This window comes from Microcebus murinus, chromosome 22 (assembly GCF_040939455.1).
Source record: "Microcebus murinus isolate Inina chromosome 22, M.murinus_Inina_mat1.0, whole genome shotgun sequence".
In the NCBI taxonomy this organism is placed as follows: Eukaryota; Metazoa; Chordata; class Mammalia; order Primates; family Cheirogaleidae; genus Microcebus; species Microcebus murinus.
The window spans coordinates 2,297,349-2,318,913 of NC_134125.1; the positions used below are offsets into that span (position 1 = coordinate 2,297,349).

The following is a 21,565-nucleotide window of genomic DNA, read 5'->3' on the forward strand; positions in this document are numbered from 1 at the left end:
CAGGTCGTCTTATGGCTGACACACGACGTAAGAGTCAGGTCTCAGTTAACATGTCACCTCCCTGCCCTGTCCCCTTCCCTCCCACACGCCTCTATTTCATCTTTCTCAGAGCCCACACTATCTGAATGCATGCATTTCCCTGACTACACTTTCATCAGCTTCTTGAAAGCAGATACCTTCTCTCCCCTATCCAAGGCTCTGTCTCCAGCACCAAGGACAGCGCCCAACTCACAGGAGGTGCTTGTCAGCTATTTGTGGAATGAATGAATTTCCTTAACCTCGTGTGGTCCTGTTTATAGCTCTTCTCAATGCTGGATTTAGATTAATTTTTTTCTCAAAACAGTGTCTCATTTTGCCACCCCAGGCTGGAGAGCCGTGGCATCATCACAGCTCACTGCAGCCTCAAACTCCTAGGCTCAAGCGATCCTCCTCCCTCAGCCTCCCAGGTAGCCGGGACTGCAGGCATGCGCCACCACACCTGGCTAACTTTTCTATTTTTTGTAGAGGTGGGGCCTTGCTATGTTGCCCAGGCTGGTCTCAAACTCCTGGCTTCAAGCAATCCTCCAGCGGTTGGCCTCTCAAAGTGCTGGGGTTACAGGTGTGAGACGCCACACCTGCCTGGATCATTTTCATGGATCCACATGACCATTTTTAGACTCCAAGATGGCTCCTAATTCTAGCACCTCCAGATTTGGCAACTAAGTCCCTTCGTATAGAAGTCTGGTCAGAAACACCATTTCCATGTCTTGGTTGTCCAAGCTGCAGTTCTCCTGATCATATCAATGGCCCCAACAGCATCCTCCTGGTCACAGCACTCACCCTCCTCTCATAAAACAGCTAGCGGAATGTGCTTAAAAGGCCAGGGAAACATGGATTTCATTATTCCTCTTTTGAGATGGCTGTTTTGGGGGCAGGCAAGCCTTTTCTAAGAGCAGTCCATTTGTCGGAGCAGCGAGACAGCCTTGTAGAAGAAGGCCCGCTGTTGGAGACAGGAGAGTGGGCAGCATACGGCAGCTGGGCAGCAGAGATGGCCATGCCCTGCGCCTCTTGAAGTTCTCTCCCCCGAGGCCGCGAGGTGCCCGCCCACATGAGCCGCGGCACTGTGCCACATCTAAGGCTCCTACATGAAAACCAACAAGCTCTGTTGGACTTGGAGCCTTGCCTGGAACGGCCAGGACATTCAATACCTTCCGCGGCCCGCTTCATTCAGGGGCATTCCACCAAAGATCTTTTCTCAATATCAAAACAGCCGCACCAAGTACGCTTCGCTTTGATGTTAATTGGGAGCGGCAACGTTTAATTCACTGCCCTCCAAAAGCCCCTTGGGTTGGTCGGTAAATGCAGACATTATCAGAGAACACACGCCGTCTCCATGGGCCACGGGCCAGCTCGAGATCCCTGTGTCCAGGTGCCACTGGAAACTGGAGGCGCCCCAGCACCCTCTCTGGGGGCCAGCTCTGCACACGAGACAGACGATGAAAGAGGGGCGCATAGCTCCCCTTGCTCCGAGGCAGCGGTGGGGCTGGAGAGGGGGCGCTTCATGGACACCAAGAGCTGACGGACACCATGTCCCAGAGCTGCAAGGAGGCTGCCCCTCCACTGCTTCCTATTCCGTGACCGTGAGGGACATTTCACAACAATTCAGAACAGCACTTTTTCCATTTGTGCCTGCTAGGCTTAAAGGAAAATTGGTGTCCATCCTCCATTTATCTAACCGTCATTGTCCAAAGGATGGCCTTGATTCTTGGACTTTAGAATATTAGAAATCTGAAACTTACCGAGAAGGATTTCGAGTATAGCTGTGAGCTATATTTTTTTTTTAAGGAAAAAAGCACAGAACGTGGAAAGCCGGCCATTGTGTTTAAAAAGAAGAAAGTACATGCTTGAGTGCTTGCCCATGCAGAGACGGTCTCTGAAGGAGGCAGGAAAGGCTGCCAAGGATGGCTGCTCGCAGGGGCCGGAGCCGGGACGTCAGGGAGGGGCTCACGGCACCTGCTTTTCTCTCCAGTTCGACATTTGTAGTCATGAGCCAGCACCAACTTCCCACCTCTGTAACAACAATAATTAACAGTGGTAAACAAAGTCTTCCACGAGACATTCAGATGTCGAAAGCCAACATGAAACATGCGTAAAATATGACAAAGCTTTGTGAAATAGAGAAAAAATAATTCTTAACCGCTTCTGTGCGGCACTCACCGGCCGCAAAACCGTGCCCGCAGCCGGCACTCACGGTCCGCACGGTGGCTTGTGCTGCGCATTGACGACGCGTCCGTTTTGGTCTCGTGTGATGAGGAAAGCTTGAAAGTACTGGAAGCTTGTTTGACTTTACAGGCAGCTTCCCTTGTCATGTAAATCAGGACAGGTAACATAGACATATCATGTTTTCATGGCGTTATTTTTAAATGTTCACAATTTTATTTTGATAAATGAAAAATTAGAAAAGTCATATCACGGCTGTCGGCTAAAGTCGACGCTGGGCTGTGCACGTTCATCGGCGGCTGTCGACTATAGTCGACGCTGGTACCGAGGTGGTTAAGAGAAGACACGTACCCTTGCTGCTAGGACGTTTCCTTTCACTGCAGTGGAGTCTGAGGTCAGACTCTGTCGTTTCTGAGCTGTGGCCCATTTTTAAGAGGTGTTTTCTGAGTTTGTGCTGGTGATGGGGTGGAGTGTGTAAAAGCGAAGGCCCCCCCCTCAAACCCCGGCGCTGGCCGTGGGCCACTCGCTTGGGCTCTCTTTGCCTCTCATAAAATAGTCGTGATGATAATACTTTCCTCCTTGGGTTGTTATGAAAATTAAATAAACTGATGTGTGGGAAATGCTTATAACAGTGCCTGGAGCACAGTAAATACTATATAAAGGTTAGCTTCGGCGGGGCGTGGGCAAAATCAATGCTTTATTATTTTTTAAATCTCTGTTTGCTTTAGTGTCCACTCCTGGCGGAGAATGTTCTCGGTCCTGACTCACGCATGATGGCTCGTGTTCACCATTATTGTGTAACACACACGCTTTCATGGCCCTAAACATCCCTGTCCCGCCTGTTTGTTTCTCTCCCCTCCTCCCCCTGAACTTCCGGCCATCACCGACCTTTTTCCTGTCCCTCCAGTTTTGCCTTTTCTGGAATGTGATATGACTGGAATCCTACAGAATATAGTCATTTCAGATTGGCTTCTTTGACCTAGCGATGTGCATTTAAGTTTCCTTCATGTCCTTTCGTAGCTTGATAGCTCATTTCTTCTTATCAGTGAATAATATTCCATTGTAGGGACATACCCCAGTTTATCGATCTATTCACGTACTAAAGGGTGTCTTGGTTGCCTCCAATTTGGGGCAATTATGAATAAAGGTGCTATAAACATTCATGTGCAAGTTTTCTGTGGATGTTTTCAGCTTATTTGGGTAAATACCAAGGAGTGCAATTACTGGATTGTATGTTAAGGGCATGTTCAACTGCCAAACTGCCTTCCAAAGCGGCTGTACATCGTGCACTTGTACCAGCAACGGCTAAGATTGCCCCATTGCTCCACATCCTCACCTGCACTTGGTGTTGTCGGTATTTTGGATTTTAGCTGTTCTAACAGGAGTGTAGTGATAGTTTTAATCTGCAATTCCCTGATGATAAACGATCTTGAGCATCTTTTCATTTGCTTATTTTCCATCTGTGTGCATTCTTTGGTGAGGTGTCTGTTCAGATCTTTTGCCTATTTTTTATTGTTTTTTTTCATTATTGTTGAGTTTTAAGATTTCTTTATGTGTTTTGGACACCTGTCCTTTATCGGATACGTGTTTGCAAATATTCTCTCCCAGTCTGTGGCGTGTCTTTTCGTTCTCTTCACGGGGTCTTCCTGAATAAGCATTTGCTTTTATTACTGTCGTTCTCCACTGGCCGTAGATTTAGGGTCGTGGTGTTACCACACCTCTCCCCCTGCTGAATCTCCAGGATTGAGGAGGATGGTGAGAAGTGACAAGTCATCATTTCTACCTGCGTGCCATGCCATAGGTCTTACTCTGCGCCCTCAGACCTTCCCACCTTAACCAGCCCCAACTCCACTCACCTGCCAGGTGAGCACCTTGCACTCCCCAGACGAAGACGCTTGGCTCCATTGGTGCAGACGGACCGGACCCTTCTCTGCACAAGGCTCCCTCCCCCAACCATGGGAGACCCTGGCTGGAGGCAGGAGTTTCATTTGGTGCCTGCCCAGAGGCGGTAAGGGGGGATTTTTATTTCTGTGCCTGAAGAAACCTTTCCATCTCGGAATCCATCCATAAGCCAGCCAAAGAGTTTGTGCTCGTGGTTTTGAACAACACCAGCGTCCTGCTGCTCCTTTGGTGCCCTTTGTGAAGACCCCCCCCCACATCCTCAGGGAGGGTGCATCTATCGAGGCTAACTGTTGCTTAGGGATGTCTTTACGTGAGGCCACCGAAGGACAGACCCTCAGCCCTCGGCGGCTGGAAATGAACCCCCTGCACTGAAGGAGCGGGAGCTTCGGGCCATGGCATCCCTGCGGTGATGCTCACGGGAACGGCCAGGGGACAGGAGCCCGGGAGGAAGACATGCAGGAGCAAACCCCTCTTCCTCCTCCAGCCTGGACGTCTCCTCCTAATTCCTCCCATTGCCAGAGCCTAAAAGAGAACAGCTGGGAAACCAGAAACATGTTCTGTAGGGTCACAAACGGAGCAAGGAAGGACGTACCTGGAGCTCAGAGGCAACAACTGCCTTCCACGGCGTTTATTTCTAAAATGTGCCAAAATGCGCGCCTACTGCATCTCATTCTACAAAACCACCTTTGGTCTTGCTGTTATCCTGTTATTATCCCAAATGTGCTGAGAAGTGGGGGGCCCTGCCTTCCCAAGATCGTGGTTCTGCGAGAGAGTCCAGGGCCGTAACTAGGACGTGGACATTCGGGCCAAATACGAAGCAGGCGTATCTGCTTGCTCAGTGCCCAAAAGAAGAGAAAAAGAACCAAATCCGGTAGTTTCCAGAAGTGGGCTGTGGATTTGGTTTCCAAAAAGCATTAAAAATTATTTAGGGAAAGTTTTAGCAAGAGAGGAAACAAAATTCAATAGCTGGTGGCAAAAGAAAAATCAGTCCATTTAGGGGGTTTTTTGAGGTTTCCTATTTTTTCCTCTGTATACTTTGCCCATGTGTGTGTGTGTGAGAGAGAGATTAAAGGTGAGGGTGTTTCCACAGCAGTTGCAAGACTTGTTCTCCAATTCACTGGCTTGATTCATGGATGCAGCACCTGTTCGCTTTCCTTCATCATCTTCGAGGATGAGGAAGGTGTTAAGAGCAAAGAGCGGCCAGGTGCGGTGGTGCATGCCTGTCATCCCAGCACTCTGGGAGGCTGAGGCAGGAGGATCACTCGAGCCCAGGAGTTTGAGGTTGCTGTGAGCTAGGCTGATGCCACGGCACTCTAGCCCGGGTGACAGAGTGAGACTCTGTCTCAAAAAAAAAAAAAAAACAGAGAGAGAGAGAGAGAAAGGGAAGAGGAAGGGGAAGTGGAAGAGAGATGGGGAAGTGCAGGTGATGTCAGGGGAGGTAGGAAATGATTTTAGGGGAATTCAATGGACGTGAAGACCATACAATGGCCTGGGGCAAAGTCTGCTGGCCCGCAGAGCAGGCAGTGGTCTGTGACGCAAGTCTGTCCAGGTGCGCAGACAGACTCCAGTCTTCCTCCCTGCGATGTGAGCTCACTCAGCGGACACCGAGTGGGGGGGGGACCAGAGGTCACCGCTTCCTGCTTGGGCGGGTCCAGGCCTTAGGCAGACAAGGAAGTTCAGGGGACAAGTTCGTCCAGTGCTTTGGGAGACTTGCAAGGAGAGGAGAGGGGAGAAGGTCAGAGAGACCTGGGGGCTGCTGCTTCAGTTCGGCAGGTCGGGGGGGCACCCAATTCCGGGGCGTCCGTGTCTGAGTCCACCACCAGCCAGTCACTAAGGCCAGCCTGGATTCAGGCCGAGGGGGTCAGACGCCGCCTCTCCAGCGGGGGCGTGGCAGGGTCACTCTGGAGAACAGGACCTGAGTAGGTGGGAGGGCTCGTCCTGGCTGCCTTCCGGACGTGGAGTCTGCCTCACGCATTCCCGTCCCTGGGCTCAAAGTTCTGTGTCCAGAAAAGCATCCATAAGAAGAGAAAAAGAACCAAGAACCAAATTCAGTAGTTTCCAGAAGTGGGCTGTGGATTTGGTTTCCAAGGAGCATTGAAAATTATTTAGGGGAAGTTTCAGCAAGGGAGGAAACAAAATTTCCAAGGAGCATTAAAAGTTATTTAGGGAAAGTGTTTCAACAAGGGAGGAAACAAAATTTCCAAGGAGCGTTAAAAATCATTTAGGGAAAGTTCTAGCAAGAGAGGAAACAAAATTTCCAAGGAGCATTAAAAGTTATTTAGGGAAAGTTTCAGCAAGGGAAGAAACAAAATTTCCAAGGAGCGTTAAAAATCATTTAGGGAAAGTTCTAGCTAGGGAGGAAACAAAAGAGAGGTCATGATGCCAACCTCAGAGGTCCTTACCAGCTCCGTGGGGAAGGGCAAACAGGGCTAACGGGATTAAAATTCTGCTTCAGCCTCCCTCTAAGCCTCGCTTCTTAGCCCGGATCCCAGGAAAACAGGCCTCTGTGCACGCAGGGGTCACACGCAAGGACATTCGTCACTGCGCGGTTTGGAGGGCAAGATAGGGCGAAGGGCCCGTGAATTCGCAGGGCCCCCTCGGCTGTGTCCAAGAGACAGTCAGGAATCTGTGGCGTGAGGCTTAAGCTGTGGGGCGGCTTAAACGGATTCATTTCGGGAAAAGCGCTTAGAACAGCGGCTCTCCGCTGGAGGGGATTTGCCCGGGGGTCGCCTGGCAGCGTCTGTATAGACGTCTGGCTGCCACAGGTGGGGCGAGGTTCTGCTAAACACCCTGCGGTGCCCAGGCCTGGCTCATACAACGCAGGGCCGTCCCGGCCCAAGGTGTCCCTAGGGCTGGGGCCACACCGGGCGCATGGCAGGCGCGACCGGGGCGGGCGGTTATCCAAGTCGTCTCCTGCCGGGGCGCTAGTTAGTGACCAGGTGAGGACAGCTGTGATCTTTCGGCACAGGCCAGGCGGTGGGCGATTTTGAGAACAAAGGCAGGAGAACATTCCCTGAATGCGAGGTTCTTCCGACCCAGGAGAAGGACCGAAAGTGGAAATTTGGGGTTGTGTAAAAACGTTCCCTCTCTCATTTAAAAATAACAGAGCTTCCTGGTAATTTAAATTTATGATTTTCAGAAGAAAAATAGGCTATAGGCTATAGACTGTATATATATATATATATATATATATATATATATATATATATATATATATATGGAATCTGCTGGTATAGATGATTGCAAAGACGCCAGACTGTCCCTGTTCGGTGTCATACGTATAAAGAGGCCCGTCGTGGCAGACACAGGAAGAGCCTCAGACGTCTTCCAGAAAGGGCTGTGGCTCAGCCTCGGGGAGGGCTGGCAGCAGGCATCCTCCGGCTCTTGGCTCCCTGGGGTCCCTCGGGGCTGAGGTGGAGTCAGGCTCTTCTTGGGGTAGCCCTAGCTAAAGACTAAGACAGCGGTTCCAGGGTCCGGCCAATTTCTTTCCCAGGTGGGACGCCTCCCCTGGGCATCCACCCTCTGCTCCGGGCCACGCAGGTGAGCTGGCGGAAATGTGCTCCGGCCTTTATCTGTTCCTTTCTCCTCCCAGACATCCCTGCCTACCTAAGCTTCCCTCTCCGCATCCGCTTCTTGCGGTCACGCCATGTCACGTGAGGCGTCAAGGGGGCAGCCCTGGAGCCGGAATGGCCCGGATTCAAATCCCAGATGCAGCGCCAGCCTGAGCGCGTCACCTAATGCCCCCGTGCCTTGCTGTTCTCACCTGCGCAGTGGGTACGGCAGTCATTCCTGCCTGGTGGGGTTACCGTTGGAATGGAATCAGCCAGTGCACGTGAGCACGCAGGAAGGTTGCCAGAAAGACGGCTGTCCTGGCGTGGTGTTAACCATCACCAATATATGCAGCCCCCGCTCTCAGGGCCGCTCTCCCCCGAGTTCTCTGCCAGCCTCCCCTCCACGCAGCCCGGCAGTCTCCCCTGGACCAGGACAGCAGTCCCTTGGCAGTGACCAGACAGGTGACTGCATTGCGGCGTGGTTTGCTACACCTGCCACGACACAATACCGCAGACCTGGCGGCTTGAATAACCGAGATTCACTTTCTCGCAGCCCAGAAGGCTGGAAGTCCAAGACCGAGAGTGTGCAGGTTTGGTTTCTCCTGACGCCCCCTCCTTGGCCTGCGGACGGCCACCTTCCGGCTGCATCCTCCATGGCCTTCCCTCTGCAGGTGCATGTTTTGGGTGTCTCTGTATGTCCTAATCTCTTCCTCTTATCAGGACACCAGTCCTATCACACTGGGGCACTCCCTGGTGACCTCATTTAACTCAGTCACCCATCTGAAGACCCCGTCTCCAAATACGGCCGGACTCTGAGGCGCTGGGGTGAGGACTGCAGCATATGCATTTCAGGGGGGAGGGGGCACGATTTGTCCCACGACAGGGTCATTCAGTGCTCAGGTCCACTCTGTTTCCCTCTGAGAGTCTCCGCTGACTGTAAGTATCAGCCTCAGGTGCACCTGCAGTGTGTGCCTGCCAGGAAGGTCGTGGCTCTTCCTCCTGCTGCCCGTTCACTTAGAACTGCCTCCCTCTGGGCTCAAAAGTGTCCCTTGCACATTAACAGATACCCCCGAGAGTCAGGTACGGTTGTTTCCCAAAAACATTAGCTCAGTATGGCACGCTAAGGTTCTCTTCCCACGAATGAGCCTAGTGTCGCAGGTCCCTCGTGGCCGCGGGACACTTGGACTCAGTTTTCTAATCTGCAAAGTGGGGGTGACAGTCCCTGTCTACTAATAATAGGTTTATGGCGAGGATCAAATGGAATAAGGCATCAACACTCAGCACAGTGCTTTGCACGTGGCGAATGATAAACGTCAGCCGCCACTATCCTTGTGGCCACTGTTATTGACGTTGCCGCTGCAGTACAGGATACAGACCAACCACGGAAAGCCCCTACCTAGTGTGAGATTCCCGTGCAAGTGGGATGTCTACTTCTGCCGAGCTTGATGGGGAACAAAAAGACAGAATCTCAATTACCCTTGGCTTTCGCTCTTGAAAAAAAAAAAAAAAAGGAAAGAGAAAAATATTAGACGGACATAAATTTCACCACGAATGTTGGTGATATTTAAATAAGATTTAAATTCATTCAGCATTTAAACAGAAAAGAAGGAAATGGCATTAAATTCACATAAGTGCCGGATTATGCACACCGGAGTGAGAAATATTAACTGCAGCCGCACCAGAGAACCCCGCCACTGGCTGGAAATGGGCTGAGAAAGGGGTTCGGCAGTTTTAATAGATCACCCCTTCGAGCCGTCAGCATTGCAAAGCGGCAGTTAATAAATTATTTGACACGTACAGTTAGTCATATTTTAACAAGAAGTAATGAACAGCTCTCGCCAGCTCACCTAGACCGCTGCATTTCCGCAGTTCATCTCCCAGAGGGGAGTCTGGAGTGTTTCTCGGTCTGATGCGGTGAGCACGGGTGCAGAGGGACAGACGGACGGACGTCAGGACGTGGGGAGGAGAAGGTCTGCCCCACCTGGCTCCTGAGGGAACACGTTTCCGCCTGTCTCTGCAGCCCGGGACCTGTCTGGGGCCTGGGTCCACACTCGAGGGACTAGGCTCGTGTCTTCCTGACGGAATTCCAAACCAGCTAACGTACGGTTCTCCAGAGCCCAGGTGAACTTAGGTAAGAGCCCTGGAGCCAGGGTGAGCTCAGGTAAGATTCCCAGAGCCCAGGTGAGTTTAGATAAGGGCGCAGGAGCCCAGGTAAGCATGGGTGCGGTTCTCGTGGATCTCAGGTGAGCTTACGTAAGATTGTTGGAGCCCAGGTGAGCTTAGGGAAGATTCTTGGAGCCCAGGTGAGCTTAGGGAAGATTCTTGGGGCCCAGGTGAGCTTAGGTAAGATTCCCAGAGCCCAAGTGAGCTTAGGTAAGATTCCCAGAGCCCAAGTGAGCTTAGGTAAGATTCCCAGAGCCCAAGTGAGCTCAGGTAAGTAGCCTAGAGCCCAGGTGAGCTTCGGTATATGCTGTGGAGCTCAGGTGAGCTTAGGTACGATTCCCAGAGCCCAGGTGAGCTTAGGGAAAGGCCCCAGGGCAAAGCATGATGCGGCTGCTCATGCGCCCATGACTCGTGGTGGGGGGACTCCCAGGAGAGGCAGGGGGCATGAAGGATGCAGGCAGGGCCAGGAGGCTCCAGGACGAGGCTGCTGGGATAAGTTCCCACAAGCTCGGTGACTCAAAACAACAGACACGTGCCCTCTCACAGTTCTGGGGCCAGAAGCGTGGAATCTCGCCCTTGCTGGAGGCTCCTGGCCTCTGCCAGCCTCTCGTGGCCACCAGCGCTCCCTGGTCCTGGCCACGTGACTCTGGCATCTGCCTCCACCTCCGCATCACCACCTCTGCGAGCACCAAATCTCCCCCTGCCTCTCTTCCAGGGGCGCCGTGAGTGCATTTAGGGCCCGCCTGGATGATCCAGAATAATCTCATCCCACAGTCCTCAACTTCTCCTGCAAAGACCCTTTATCCACAGAAGGCAACATTAGTAGGGTCCAGGGAGGAGGAGCTGATGTCTTTGGGGGATGTTTTCCAGCCGACCACAGACAGCGTGCAAGGGACGTCCAGGCCACACTCTGCTCCCCCAACCCAGGAGCTCCGGATTAGGAGACATAACACGGAGGCTTCCTGGGGGCAGGCAGTTCCCATCAGCCAAGGGAAGGCTTCCGAAGAAAGGTGCAGGTGTGAGCTGTCAGCCGCCAGCACCATTAGCAGCGAGGTGGTGCTCGCTTCAGCTCTGCAAGGGAGATCGGGTCAGGGCACGCCAGCACCCGCCAGGCGGGGCAGCATGTGCTCAGAGACCACCTTTCCTGTCGCCAGAGCTTCGTGCCTCCTGGGGGCCCCTGTGGAGTGAGGGAGGAGGGCCAACTGCATGAAGAACTGGGGACACATGATGCTCCTCACTCCCCGGGCTAACACGAGTCCACGTATCAAAACAGCAAAGAGAAATCAGCTCCTAAACTGCAGGGTTTTGAAGCAACCACGCCCTTCTCTGTCTCATTTCCCTCATCTGATGGATGCGGAGTTGATCAGGATGATCTCTAATGCTCATTTACGCCCTAACATCCTAAAATTTGAAACAGGCGGCCTAAATGAATGCAACCCTATGTAGATTAAACGAAAGAAAAAGGACACGTGTGGACCCACAGAACTATAAATTCTAGGGGAGCCTGCTTCAGGCACAGCTGGATCCAGGCACCAAAGTAATGTCGTCATCACAACTTGCTGTTTCGCCATCAGTCGACTCTCGTGCTGGGTGGGTTTTCATCTCGGCCAGGCTCTTCAAGTGGCATCTTCTCACAACTCTAGGGTTATGGCTAACCAGCTTACCAACATGTCTCTCCCATTGCCTTCAGTTTGGGTCCCATTAAGGCTCTTATTGGCCTGGCTTGGGCCACCTGCTGACTCTTAAATCAATCGCTGTGGCCAGCGGGCTCTGAGTGGCCAGGCTTGAATCATGCCTGCTCTGGGAACAGGGGCTCAGGCTCCGCAGAGCCACATGGACCAGGCGCAAAGGAGGGAGACTGACCACAAGGGGGCAGCATGGCCTTACGAAAGACAGAAACGCACCTGGCTGGACCAGGCAACACCTGCCCCAGGTGAACTTCTGCCCCAGTGATCAGGAAGATGCTGTGAGAAACCCTGTTTGCACTGGAGCCGACTTCCCCCGGGGCAGGCACGGTCCAGTAAGTTGTCTACGGATATTTTTTAAATTACACTAAAGCCCACTAGCAAATGTGGTTCCTTATACCATGAGCCCACAATTCTAAACAAAATCTCCCATGAAACACTCCTTCCTGCCGGGCAGGCCACGCCAACCCCTCCATGTGCTCCCCAAAGCTGGAACCCCCTGTCAGAGACACATCCTGGACCCTTAATCAGAAATTGTCTGACTGCAAGTCCCAGAGACCTGCTCGAACTCATGGGAGCAAAAATAGAGCAAAATCGTGGACAGACACAGGAGGCTCTGGAGGGCTCCAAGAGCAGGGAGAGAGGTTGGGCTCATGACGTGCCAGACACGGGAAGCAGGTGCAGAAAGCAAGGTGGCAGAGGGCTTTTCCCCTCTGCCCCTTTTCTCTCTCTCCCCTTCCCCTTCTCCCTCCCTCCCTCCCTCCCTCCCTCTCTCTCCTTCTCTGGGTCTCTCTCTTCCCCCCACCCTCCCTCAGTCACCCACTCACCCCCATCACACAGCGATCATCCCCACGGCCTTCTCCAGGCCGGATTTCTAGGCTCCGGTTCCCCGTCACCAGGGCCTCACTTCCTCCCCTCCTCCTGCAGCTGAGCGACTTGGTCCTTGGCGGGCTGGAGTCTCTGTGTGCGGATTCCGGGTTCCTGGAAGAAAGAGCCGCAGTGCTCAGCCTAGGCCGGCTGTTCCCAGCTGTCCAGTGCGTGTGGCCAGGGCAGGCGCCTCACCCGGGTCTTCCCACTGAAATGCGACTGAAGATGCTTCGCCGTGAATCCTCGGTGACCCCACCTGGCACAGAGCGGCGGGAATTTCTCATGCACCTCCTGCAGCGCCCACAGCGATATTTTTTTCGGATTCTCTCCCTCTTTCTGCTTCCTCTGTGCAGGCTGGGTTGTATCTGGTAGCCACGGGGGCCGCCGGGAGGACTACGCAGGCAGCAGCGGGTCACCTGCGGCCACCTGCGCTCAGTCGCCAGGCCCCTCCCCAGAGAGAGGCGGCAGGAAATGGGAGGTGCAGGTTAGAAGAGACAAAGTAGCAGATACGTAGGATGAGCAAGTCTAAAGATCTAAGCTGCGATATGAGCGCCATCGGAAACAAAGTTGTGCTGTTACGGGATCCACGCTGAACGTCTAGATTTCAGCTGCTTTTGCCACAAAAACAGAAAAAGCGTGAGATGATGATGATATGTCACGTTGCTTCACCCTTTCACTATCTAGATCAGGGGTCCTCAAACTTTTTAAACAGGCGGCCAGTTCACTGTCCCTCAGACCGTTGGAGGGCCGGACCGTAGTTTTAAAAATAAAACTATGAACAAATTCCTATGCACACTGCACATATCTTATTTTGAAGTAGAAAAACAAACGGGCAAAAACACCAGCATGCGGCCCGTGGGCCGTAGTTTGAGGACGCCTGGTCTAGATGTATCTTCATGGTGTCACATTGCACATCTCAAATATACAGGACAAAATTTATCTTAAAAAAATGTTTTAAGAATCCAAAAAATTAAATTTGCAAAAGCATGTGATTCGTGAGCATTGATTTCACCGAGCATTTATCTCAAAACTTCCAAGCACAGGAGCTCGGCAGAGCCCCTTTTATTCGCCACCAAGGTGTGTCCCCCACGGACCCTTAGAGTCTTGGCATTCTGCTCACATGCTTCCCGGCCTCACCCCAACCTCCTCCGAGGTGAAGCTCGCCAGGCTGCGTGGCTCCTCCCTGAGTCGTTCTTACTTCTCGGCAAACAGTTTCAATCGTTAGAAAGTCATTAGCATGAGGAAGGGGGGACATCCCATAACGGGAGCGTCCAGGAGCGATGCGAGTGCAGCCTGTTTACAGCAGAGACCTCTGCCCCTCCGTGCAGGCCGCAATTACATTCCCGGCTCGTTTTGGGTTTGCAGGAATTGGAGTCTCCAAAGCCGCGTCCTCGTTATCTGTCTTCATCCATCTTGCTCACCCAGACGCGGCCCACTGAGTCCGTTCACCGGGGGCCTTCCGTTTTTATTAACGCCGAAGTCAGAATATGTCCCCGTGCACGTGGCGACAGCCAAGATAAGCTCAGGGAAAGCGAGACAACAGATAGCCCAGAATCTCGGTGGCCTAAGAAAGGCACGATCCTCAGGAAGGCTCCCTGCCCGCCGTGGCTTAGCGGGAGCCTCTGTTGCTCTCGGGCTCTAAGAACCCTCGCTGACGGGCAGCCACCACCTCGAACCACAGCGGGGTCCTTGCCAGAGAGAAAGCCAGCTCTTGGATGGCCCCCAGTCAGAAATTAAACATTGCCGCCGAAAGGAAATGGCACCTGCCACGCCCGTTCACACCGTACGGGGCACGGTGGTCAGGTCCCCATCCGCCAAGGAGTGAGCTACAAGGACGAGACTACCTCGGGCCCGAGGAAGAGCCGGAAAGCATTAGCAAAGAGTTCTGCTGGCTGCCTCCGGGCACAAAAGGCAGACTGTGGCCACGCCGGGGCAGCTGGAGAATTGCAGGTGTGAAGGTCTACACTCCCTCTCAACACAGCGTTTGCTTTTATTCCTTGACCTAAACAACACCACACACGCATGCACACACGCATGCACACACGTGCACACATGTGCACACAGTGCACACACAACACACACGCACACATCCCCATCTCCACGCCCTGCACCCGCAGACCCAGAGTTTCTATTCCAAGTCTCATGCACAGACTACCTCGGTTTACCCCTGGTGTGAATGGACAGCACAGGTGTCGGGACCTGCCGTTCTCTGCTTGACTGCCTCATCTCTTTACCAGCGTCCAGCTCCCACTTTGTATTACCTGGAAAAATAAACGCTGAGTGAAAAAGAAAATGAGGAGGGGCCAGGCGAGCTGGCTCGCACTTGTAATCTTAGCTCTCTGGGAGGCCGAGGCGGGCTGATGGCTCAAGGTCAGGAGTTCAAAACCAGCCTGAGCAAGAGCGAGACCCCGTCTCTACTAAAAATTGAAAGAAATTAATTGGACAACTAATATATATAGGAAAAAAATTAGCCGGGCATGGTGGTGTGCGCCTGTAGTCCCAGCTACTTGGGAGGCTAAGGCAGGAGGATCGCTTGAGCCCAGGAGTTTCAGGTTGCTGTGAGCTAGGCTGACGCCACGGCACTCCAGCCCGGGCAGAGTGAGACTTTGTCTCAAAAAAAAAAAAAAAGAAAGAAAGAAAAAGAAAACAGAACAAAATGAGGAGTTGGTTTTACACTCCTAACTGTACGTGGTCCCCCCAGGCACCCACTCCCTACAGCAGAGGGGATTTCGTGTCCTGCTCATCTGGGACGCACATGAGGCTCATTTTCGTAGAACGCCTGGTTTGGCAAGAAGGCCTGGAAAGTTCAATTCATCAAGGAGCCTTGTTTCTCTGAAAATGAGTCTTATCGGACATTTGTGTCAGTATTTCTTTTCTTTCTTCTTCCTTTTTCCTCCCCTCCCTCCCTCCCTCTTCCCCCTTTCTTCCTTCCAAGAAGCCCACCCCCCTGCGACAATTCAGCCTGAGACAGAAGACTTGAAACAGGAAAAGCCTTAGATTAAAGACTGCCGGCCCCTGAGGCAGGGAGAGCCGTAGCCAGGCCACAGATTACAATAAAGCCACCAGAGCTTGCAGCACGTCCGTTCAGCTTTTCCATCAGATTTAAGCTACTGACAGAGATCGTGGACGACAAACACCTCCGACTCGTAAATGCACCTGGGTCTACATCTCTCTGCGGCGCTATCGATCATCCCCCCTGGATTCGGAGGCGCACGGCAGGCAGCCCGCCTTGTGCGATTTGCATCTGTTGCCTCCATGGGAACATAAAAGGCCCCTTCGTTGGAAATGCCTCTTACGATGCCCGGACAACCTGATCATTTCTGCTTTGCCTTTTCTCTCTCCGCTTTGAGTGCCAACGTGAGGTCTGCATCCCCCGAAAGGGCGGACTGCAAGGGACCCGCAGGCAGGAGTGACACCATCCGTGGAGAACGGCGGCAGGTGCCGGCTCGGCTCGGGACTGAATCTGGCCTCTACCGCTTCCTGGTCCCGTGTCCTCGGGAAAAGTGGTTTGGTATCGCTGGGCCCCAAGTTTCCTGTCGGGGAACCCAGGGTCATAATGACACGGAAAATGTCGGGCGCTGGGACTCGGCCGCTTGCCACCTCCCTGTCGCTCCGCATCTCCGCGGGCCAGCGCTGCGCGTGGCCAGTTGGAGGGTGCGTTGCTGGGGCCGGGCCCCGGGGCAGAGAGCCACCCGGGGGCCCCCACGTGGCCGGAATGCCCCCAGCCCAAGAGCCATTGCCTGTTTCCAGCCCCTGCTGCTTGCGTGATCCTGATTGGGTAATTTTTGAATCCCACTGTTGTTGATTGGATGTTAAAGCTTGTTGCTCATTGGATGTTAAAGCTTGTAGTTGATTGGACGCTTTTTGAGCTTTGCGACTGAATCGGCACACATTTGTTCTCCCCTAGTTCTGAGGTCGAAAGGCTGCAACCAGTTTCATCCAGGTGTTGGCAGGGCAGCGCTCCCTCCAGCTGCTCGGGGGGTGGGGGGGCGCGGGCATCTGTTTCCTTGAGTCTTCCAGCCTCCAGAACGCCTGTCCCGGGCCCTTCCTCCCCCCTGCAAAGCCGGGGGCACAGCCTCTTGCTCCTGTGGTCATGCACCCCCTGCCTCCTCCCTCCCTCCCTCCCTGCTGCAAGGACGGGTTGGATTACATTCAAGGGACCACTCAAATAGTCCAGGATAACCCCCCCTCGCAAGATCCTTAGTTTAACTATTTACCGTAGCCCAGATATGGAAACAACCTACGAGTCCGTCAATGGATGAATAGATAAGGAAAATGTGGCGTACAGACATATCGGAATACTATGCAGCCTTCAAAAAAGAAGGAAAACTCGCCTTTTGTGACCACGCGGACGAACCAGGAAGATGTTGTGCTGAGTGGAACAGACCAGGCGCAGGATGATGCCAGCACTGCTCCATCTCACTCCCAGGTGGAAGCTAGAAAAGTCAGACTCGTGCAAACAGAGAGTAGAAGGGGGTGGTTCCCGGGGACTGGGGGTGGGGAAAGAGGTGGGGGACAGGAAGAGATGCTGGCCGAAGGGTACAAAGTTGCAGCTATGCAGGTTGCTACATGCAGGGATTTAATGTGTGTACCCATGTACACTTAAGATTTGCCAGGAAAGTAGACCCTAAATGTTCTCATCACTCACACGCAAAAGCAACTGCGTGGGGTGACGGGTAGGGGGACTAGCTTGATCGTGGCAATTATTTCACGTTGCACGTGTATGTCAACACGTCACGTCATACACCTGCACACGTATATGCAATCTCATCCGCCAATTACTTACTTGCAAATAAAGCCAGAAGGGGGGGGGGTGGAGAAAAGACCCTTAATGTAGTCACATCCACAAAGTCCCTTTTGACACTCGAGGCGGCATTCGCAGGTCCTGGAGATGAGGGCGCGGATCTCTTTGGGACCAGGGTTCAGACTCCCGCACTCTCCCAGAGACCGACCCCAATTCTCGTTCAGGGCCAGAAGCGAAGGACTCTCAGCCCTCCCTTGAAAGCTGGAGGACAGACAGGACCCCAGAGTCCTTTCTCTGGCCTTGGTTCTTCTCGTGAGCGTTGGCGTGGAGAAGAAGGTCCGGTGCCTGAGGTCCTGGCTCCGGAGCCAGACTCCCGGGGCTGCCTCCTGCTCTGCCCTTCCCAGGGCTGGGGGGGGAGGGGACCACAGGCGGGCTCCTTTGCTCCCGGTTTCCTCGGCTGGAATGTGGGACTAGCAGTGAAACCTGGTATCGCAGCTGCTCCGAGGATGCAGGGAATCAACACGCTCGGGTTCCGGGGGAAGCAGAGATTGCGGCGTGGACTTGGAAGCAGGGGAGAGGGGGGTTTGCTTGGGGAGCGATCCCTGGACGCAGGGTGAGGGAGTGAGCAGCCAGACGGGGCACAGGGAAGACCCCACGGGAGGTGTGTTACTGGGCCAGTTAGCATGGTGAGCGGCGTGCGAGAACCCCACTGAGCCCCTCTGAGGAGCCACAAGTGCGAGTTGGGCCTCCGGATCCACCCGCGCCCGAGAGCGAGAGCTGTCGGCTCGAGGTTGGCCGAGGACGTGCTCGGGATGCACCTGCCGGAGCGAGGGGGCAGGGCGGGAAAAGCAGAGAAGCTGCGCCAGGGCAGTTCCAGGCGAGGTGGAGCTGGGTCCCATGCGGGGCGCTGGAGAGTCGTCCAGACCACGCGGCTTGTCCCTCCGTGGGGCAGAGGCTGGGCTCATGCCTCACAACGGTCAGTCACTGGGCAGAGAAGCAGGGTGGCCAGGGCGTCCTGCCCGGGTCACTCCGAGGGGCACAGCTCCAGCCACCTAAGCGCCGTCTGCGTCCAAAACACGCGGCGTGAGTTGTGAGCAACACGGCTGCAGCTCCTGTGCGGGTTGCAGCGAACCGATCAAAACGGGCGCCAGGGGACGGGGGCGGAGCTCGGACAGCACCCGTCGTAACTGCACCTGCTCGACTCGAAAGCAACAACCGACCTCTCCTCTGTCCACACGAGCACTCACTCCCCCAGCAGCGACCCCCAAGCAGCCTGGCGTGCCCTCCCGGGGGGCTGCATGCAGAATAGGACGGCGGCTCGCCCGCCCATCCGCCCCCCGTTTCTCTCCTCTCCGCAGGTCTCTGACAGGTGCGACTACGTCTTTGTCAACGGGAAGGAGATGAAAGGCAAGGTGAACGCGGTGGTGAACTTCACCTACCAGCACCTGAGCGCCGCCCTGGAGGTGACAGTGTGGGTGCCACGGCTGCCCCTGCAGATCGAGGTCTCGGACGCCGAGCTCAACCAGATCAAGGGCTGGAGGGTCCCCATCGTGGCCAGCAAAAGGTGGGTGCTCCCATCCAAGTCTGCGTTGAATGCGCTCAGGCTAAGAAGGGAACTTGGGGGTATGCCTGGACCCGAGGGTCCTCACGACGTCTAAGGATGGAGTCTCTCTCCGTCTCTCGGCTCCGTCTGCTCCGTGCTGGCCTCACCCGCCCTCCACTGGGCGCTCTCCTACGGCTCCACGTCGCGCCCTTCCTGTCTCCTCTGCAACGCCAGCAGAAAGGACACCCTGTCCTTCCCACCAGCCCCAGCAAAGTCCTGGATTTAAGTCTCATCTTGCCTTGGTTGGAGTTGGGTGCCACCCCTCAGCTAGTGAGTGCAGCCAAGCGGAGAGAACACAGGGGGTGGCTATGGTCTCCTGGCCGGAGCTGGAGGGGACAGAGGAAGAGTCTCCCCTGCCCGGACCGACGGCCCAATTCCAGGACAAGGGGAGACTGAGGCAGGGAAGGAGCACACAACAGATATCCACTGGAGGGGGGAGGGCACAGGAACACATGCCACCCGACCAGGGCTCCGAGCTCTCCGCCTCGGTAAAATGAGGTCCAAGCTAGTCCTCCGTGTGTTTGATACTTCGCTCTGGTGGAGTCCGATAGAGTTTGATCAGAGTCTCCACGATCCGCCGTGCAGTGAGCTGCAGGCAGAGGGAGTTGCGGAAGAAGCTCGGGCTCTCTGCTCACAGGCCTGGTCATCTCGGAAGGCCCCGTGCATGAGGACCCATGCCTCAGGGACAGGCAGAACGCCAAAAGTGAGTGTGTGCAGGGTCAGACAAGGAGGTGCACTTATCTGAGAGTTGCACTTATCTGAGAAGTGACTCGTGTGTCCCTTCCCCCCAAACCCACCCCTTAGTCTTCATGAGCCCTGGGGGGACAGGATGCTTCGAGGGCTGAGGTCGTGGGTCTCACGTAGGTAAGTTAGCTTCAGCGATGACCCTTTTATAAATCGCTGGGGTGTCAGGGCGTTGAGTTGGAGGCTGGGTTAGGGAGGGACTATTGATGCCACAGGGAGGGAAACGGCAGGGACAGATTTACCAAATAACCTGCTGAGTCTGGTGGTGGCATGTCCCAGATGCCGCCACGGCTGTCCGGCTCAGACGCGGCGGCAGAGGGTTCGAGAGGCGAGCGGAGCCGCTGGTGCTCTGACGGGGACCACGGCGGTGCCATACAAGGCCAACGGTACATGAGGCATTGGATGCTGCGAGAGCAGCTGACACCTGTCCCCTCAAACCATCCCGGCCTCGTCCGCCTGCCTTTCTCCTCCCACTTTGCCTTTCCCTGGGCTCGGCACCCACCTCCTGGGTGTGCTGGCTCATAGGGACACGCTAGCCGCCCACAGCTCCTCCATGTTAGTTACCTATTGCTGAACAACTTAGCGCCTTGGCCCAAAACGTAGTGGTTTAAAAATTACCCCAAAACTTAGCTCAGCTTAAAAGAATAACATATATTATTCCGCAGTGTCCGCGGACCGGGAATGCGGGTGTGGTTTTTGCCGGGTCCTGTGAGCCGGGTCTCTCCCAAGCTGCGATCCCGCCGTCAGTGGGGCTGGGGTCTCCTCTCGGGGCTCTCCCGGGGAAGGATCTACATCCGGGTCCCTCACGGGGGTGCCGGCAGGTCTCGGTTCCTCGCCGGCTGCTGGCCAGATGTCACCGTCAGATTCCGGCCAGGGGGACGTCTCCAGGGGGCAGCTTGCTTCATCAGAGCAGCCAAGCGAGGAGAATCGAGGGCAGAAAGCACAGGCAGGACAGAAGGCAGAGCGTTTTAAAATCTAACCGTGAAAGTGACCATCCGATCATTCTGGCTGCAGTTTTCTCATGGCAAGAAAGTCACTAGGTGCAGCCCTGGCTCAAGGGGAGGGGATTTCACAAAGCAAATGCCAAGAGCTTGGGCAGGGGGGTCTTTGGGAATATCTCAAACTCTGCCCGCCACCCCAATCCATTCCGATTGGTCAGTGCTCGTACCCGACCACTCTGGTCAAATCCCCCAAATGCCGCCTCCGTGTGGCTGGCTGTGGATTCCTGGAGGGCAGGGCTCGCGGCTTGCTCACCTTCCCCATGGTTCCCGTGTGCTGACCCCGACTGACTCCTCGACAGGCCGGCAGGGGACAGTGAGGAAGAGGAGGACGAGGAGAGGAGGGGCCGCGGCTGCACGCTGCAGTACCAGCACGCCATGGTGCGGGTCTTGACGCAGTTCGTGGCAGAGGCGGCCGACGCTGGGGCCCACCTGGCCCACCTGCTGGGCTCCGACTGGCAGGTGGACATCACGGAGCTGATCGGCGACTTCATGCAGGTGGAGGAGCCCAGGATCGCCACACTGCAAGGGGGGCAGGTCCTGGTCGGGCAGGAGCTGGGCATGACCACCATCCAGGTAAGGGGTCCCCCTGGCAAGGGCTGCCTGTCCCCTGCCTCTGCCCTGCCCAGGTGAGAACTCAGTGGCTTGTCACTGCATAGGACCGTGGCTGCTTTCAGGGCGAGAGCATTTAGAGAAACAGTGCGGGAGAAACCGCGTAAGTGACCACGTAACGGTGCGATGAGAATCTCGAAATCCCGCACGTATGACGTGCACGTGAGGAGCCCTGGACTGGCTCCTCTGGCGGGTCGTGTTTGAAGCTCCAAGGCGTCATGTTCCCCCCAACCCTGGTAGTCGTCACCATCTTGGTGAACAAAGCCCTCGAGGCGAGCTCACCTCGTCTCAATCGAGGGCGTGAAGGCAGCGTCGTCTTGCTGAGCCACTTTGTCCTCGCTGAGCTTTGCTGCCTAAAAGCTTCCGTCCTCTGACGACATTGCGGCCGACTCTACCGCGTGTCCACCCTGCGTCTGGTGGCCACCGGAGCATCCCAGAGACATGCCAAGGCAGGAACGAGGAGACTATGACTCGGTCGGTCTTGCAGGCCCCTCCTG

General features: G+C 54.8%; 1 protein-coding gene across 1 annotated transcript in view; it reads left to right on the forward strand.

Annotated features, from left to right (window-relative positions):
- Window positions 1–21,565, forward strand: part of TMEM132D (transmembrane protein 132D) — a 528,577-nt gene that overhangs the window by 498,503 nt on the left and 8,509 nt on the right. Inside the window, exons 9-10 of the mRNA XM_075996848.1 lie at window positions 18,470–18,675; window positions 20,759–21,032. Of these exons, the coding sequence (XP_075852963.1) occupies window positions 18,470–18,675; window positions 20,759–21,032 (480 nt within the window). The remainder of the gene's footprint in view (window positions 1–18,469; window positions 18,676–20,758; window positions 21,033–21,565) is intronic.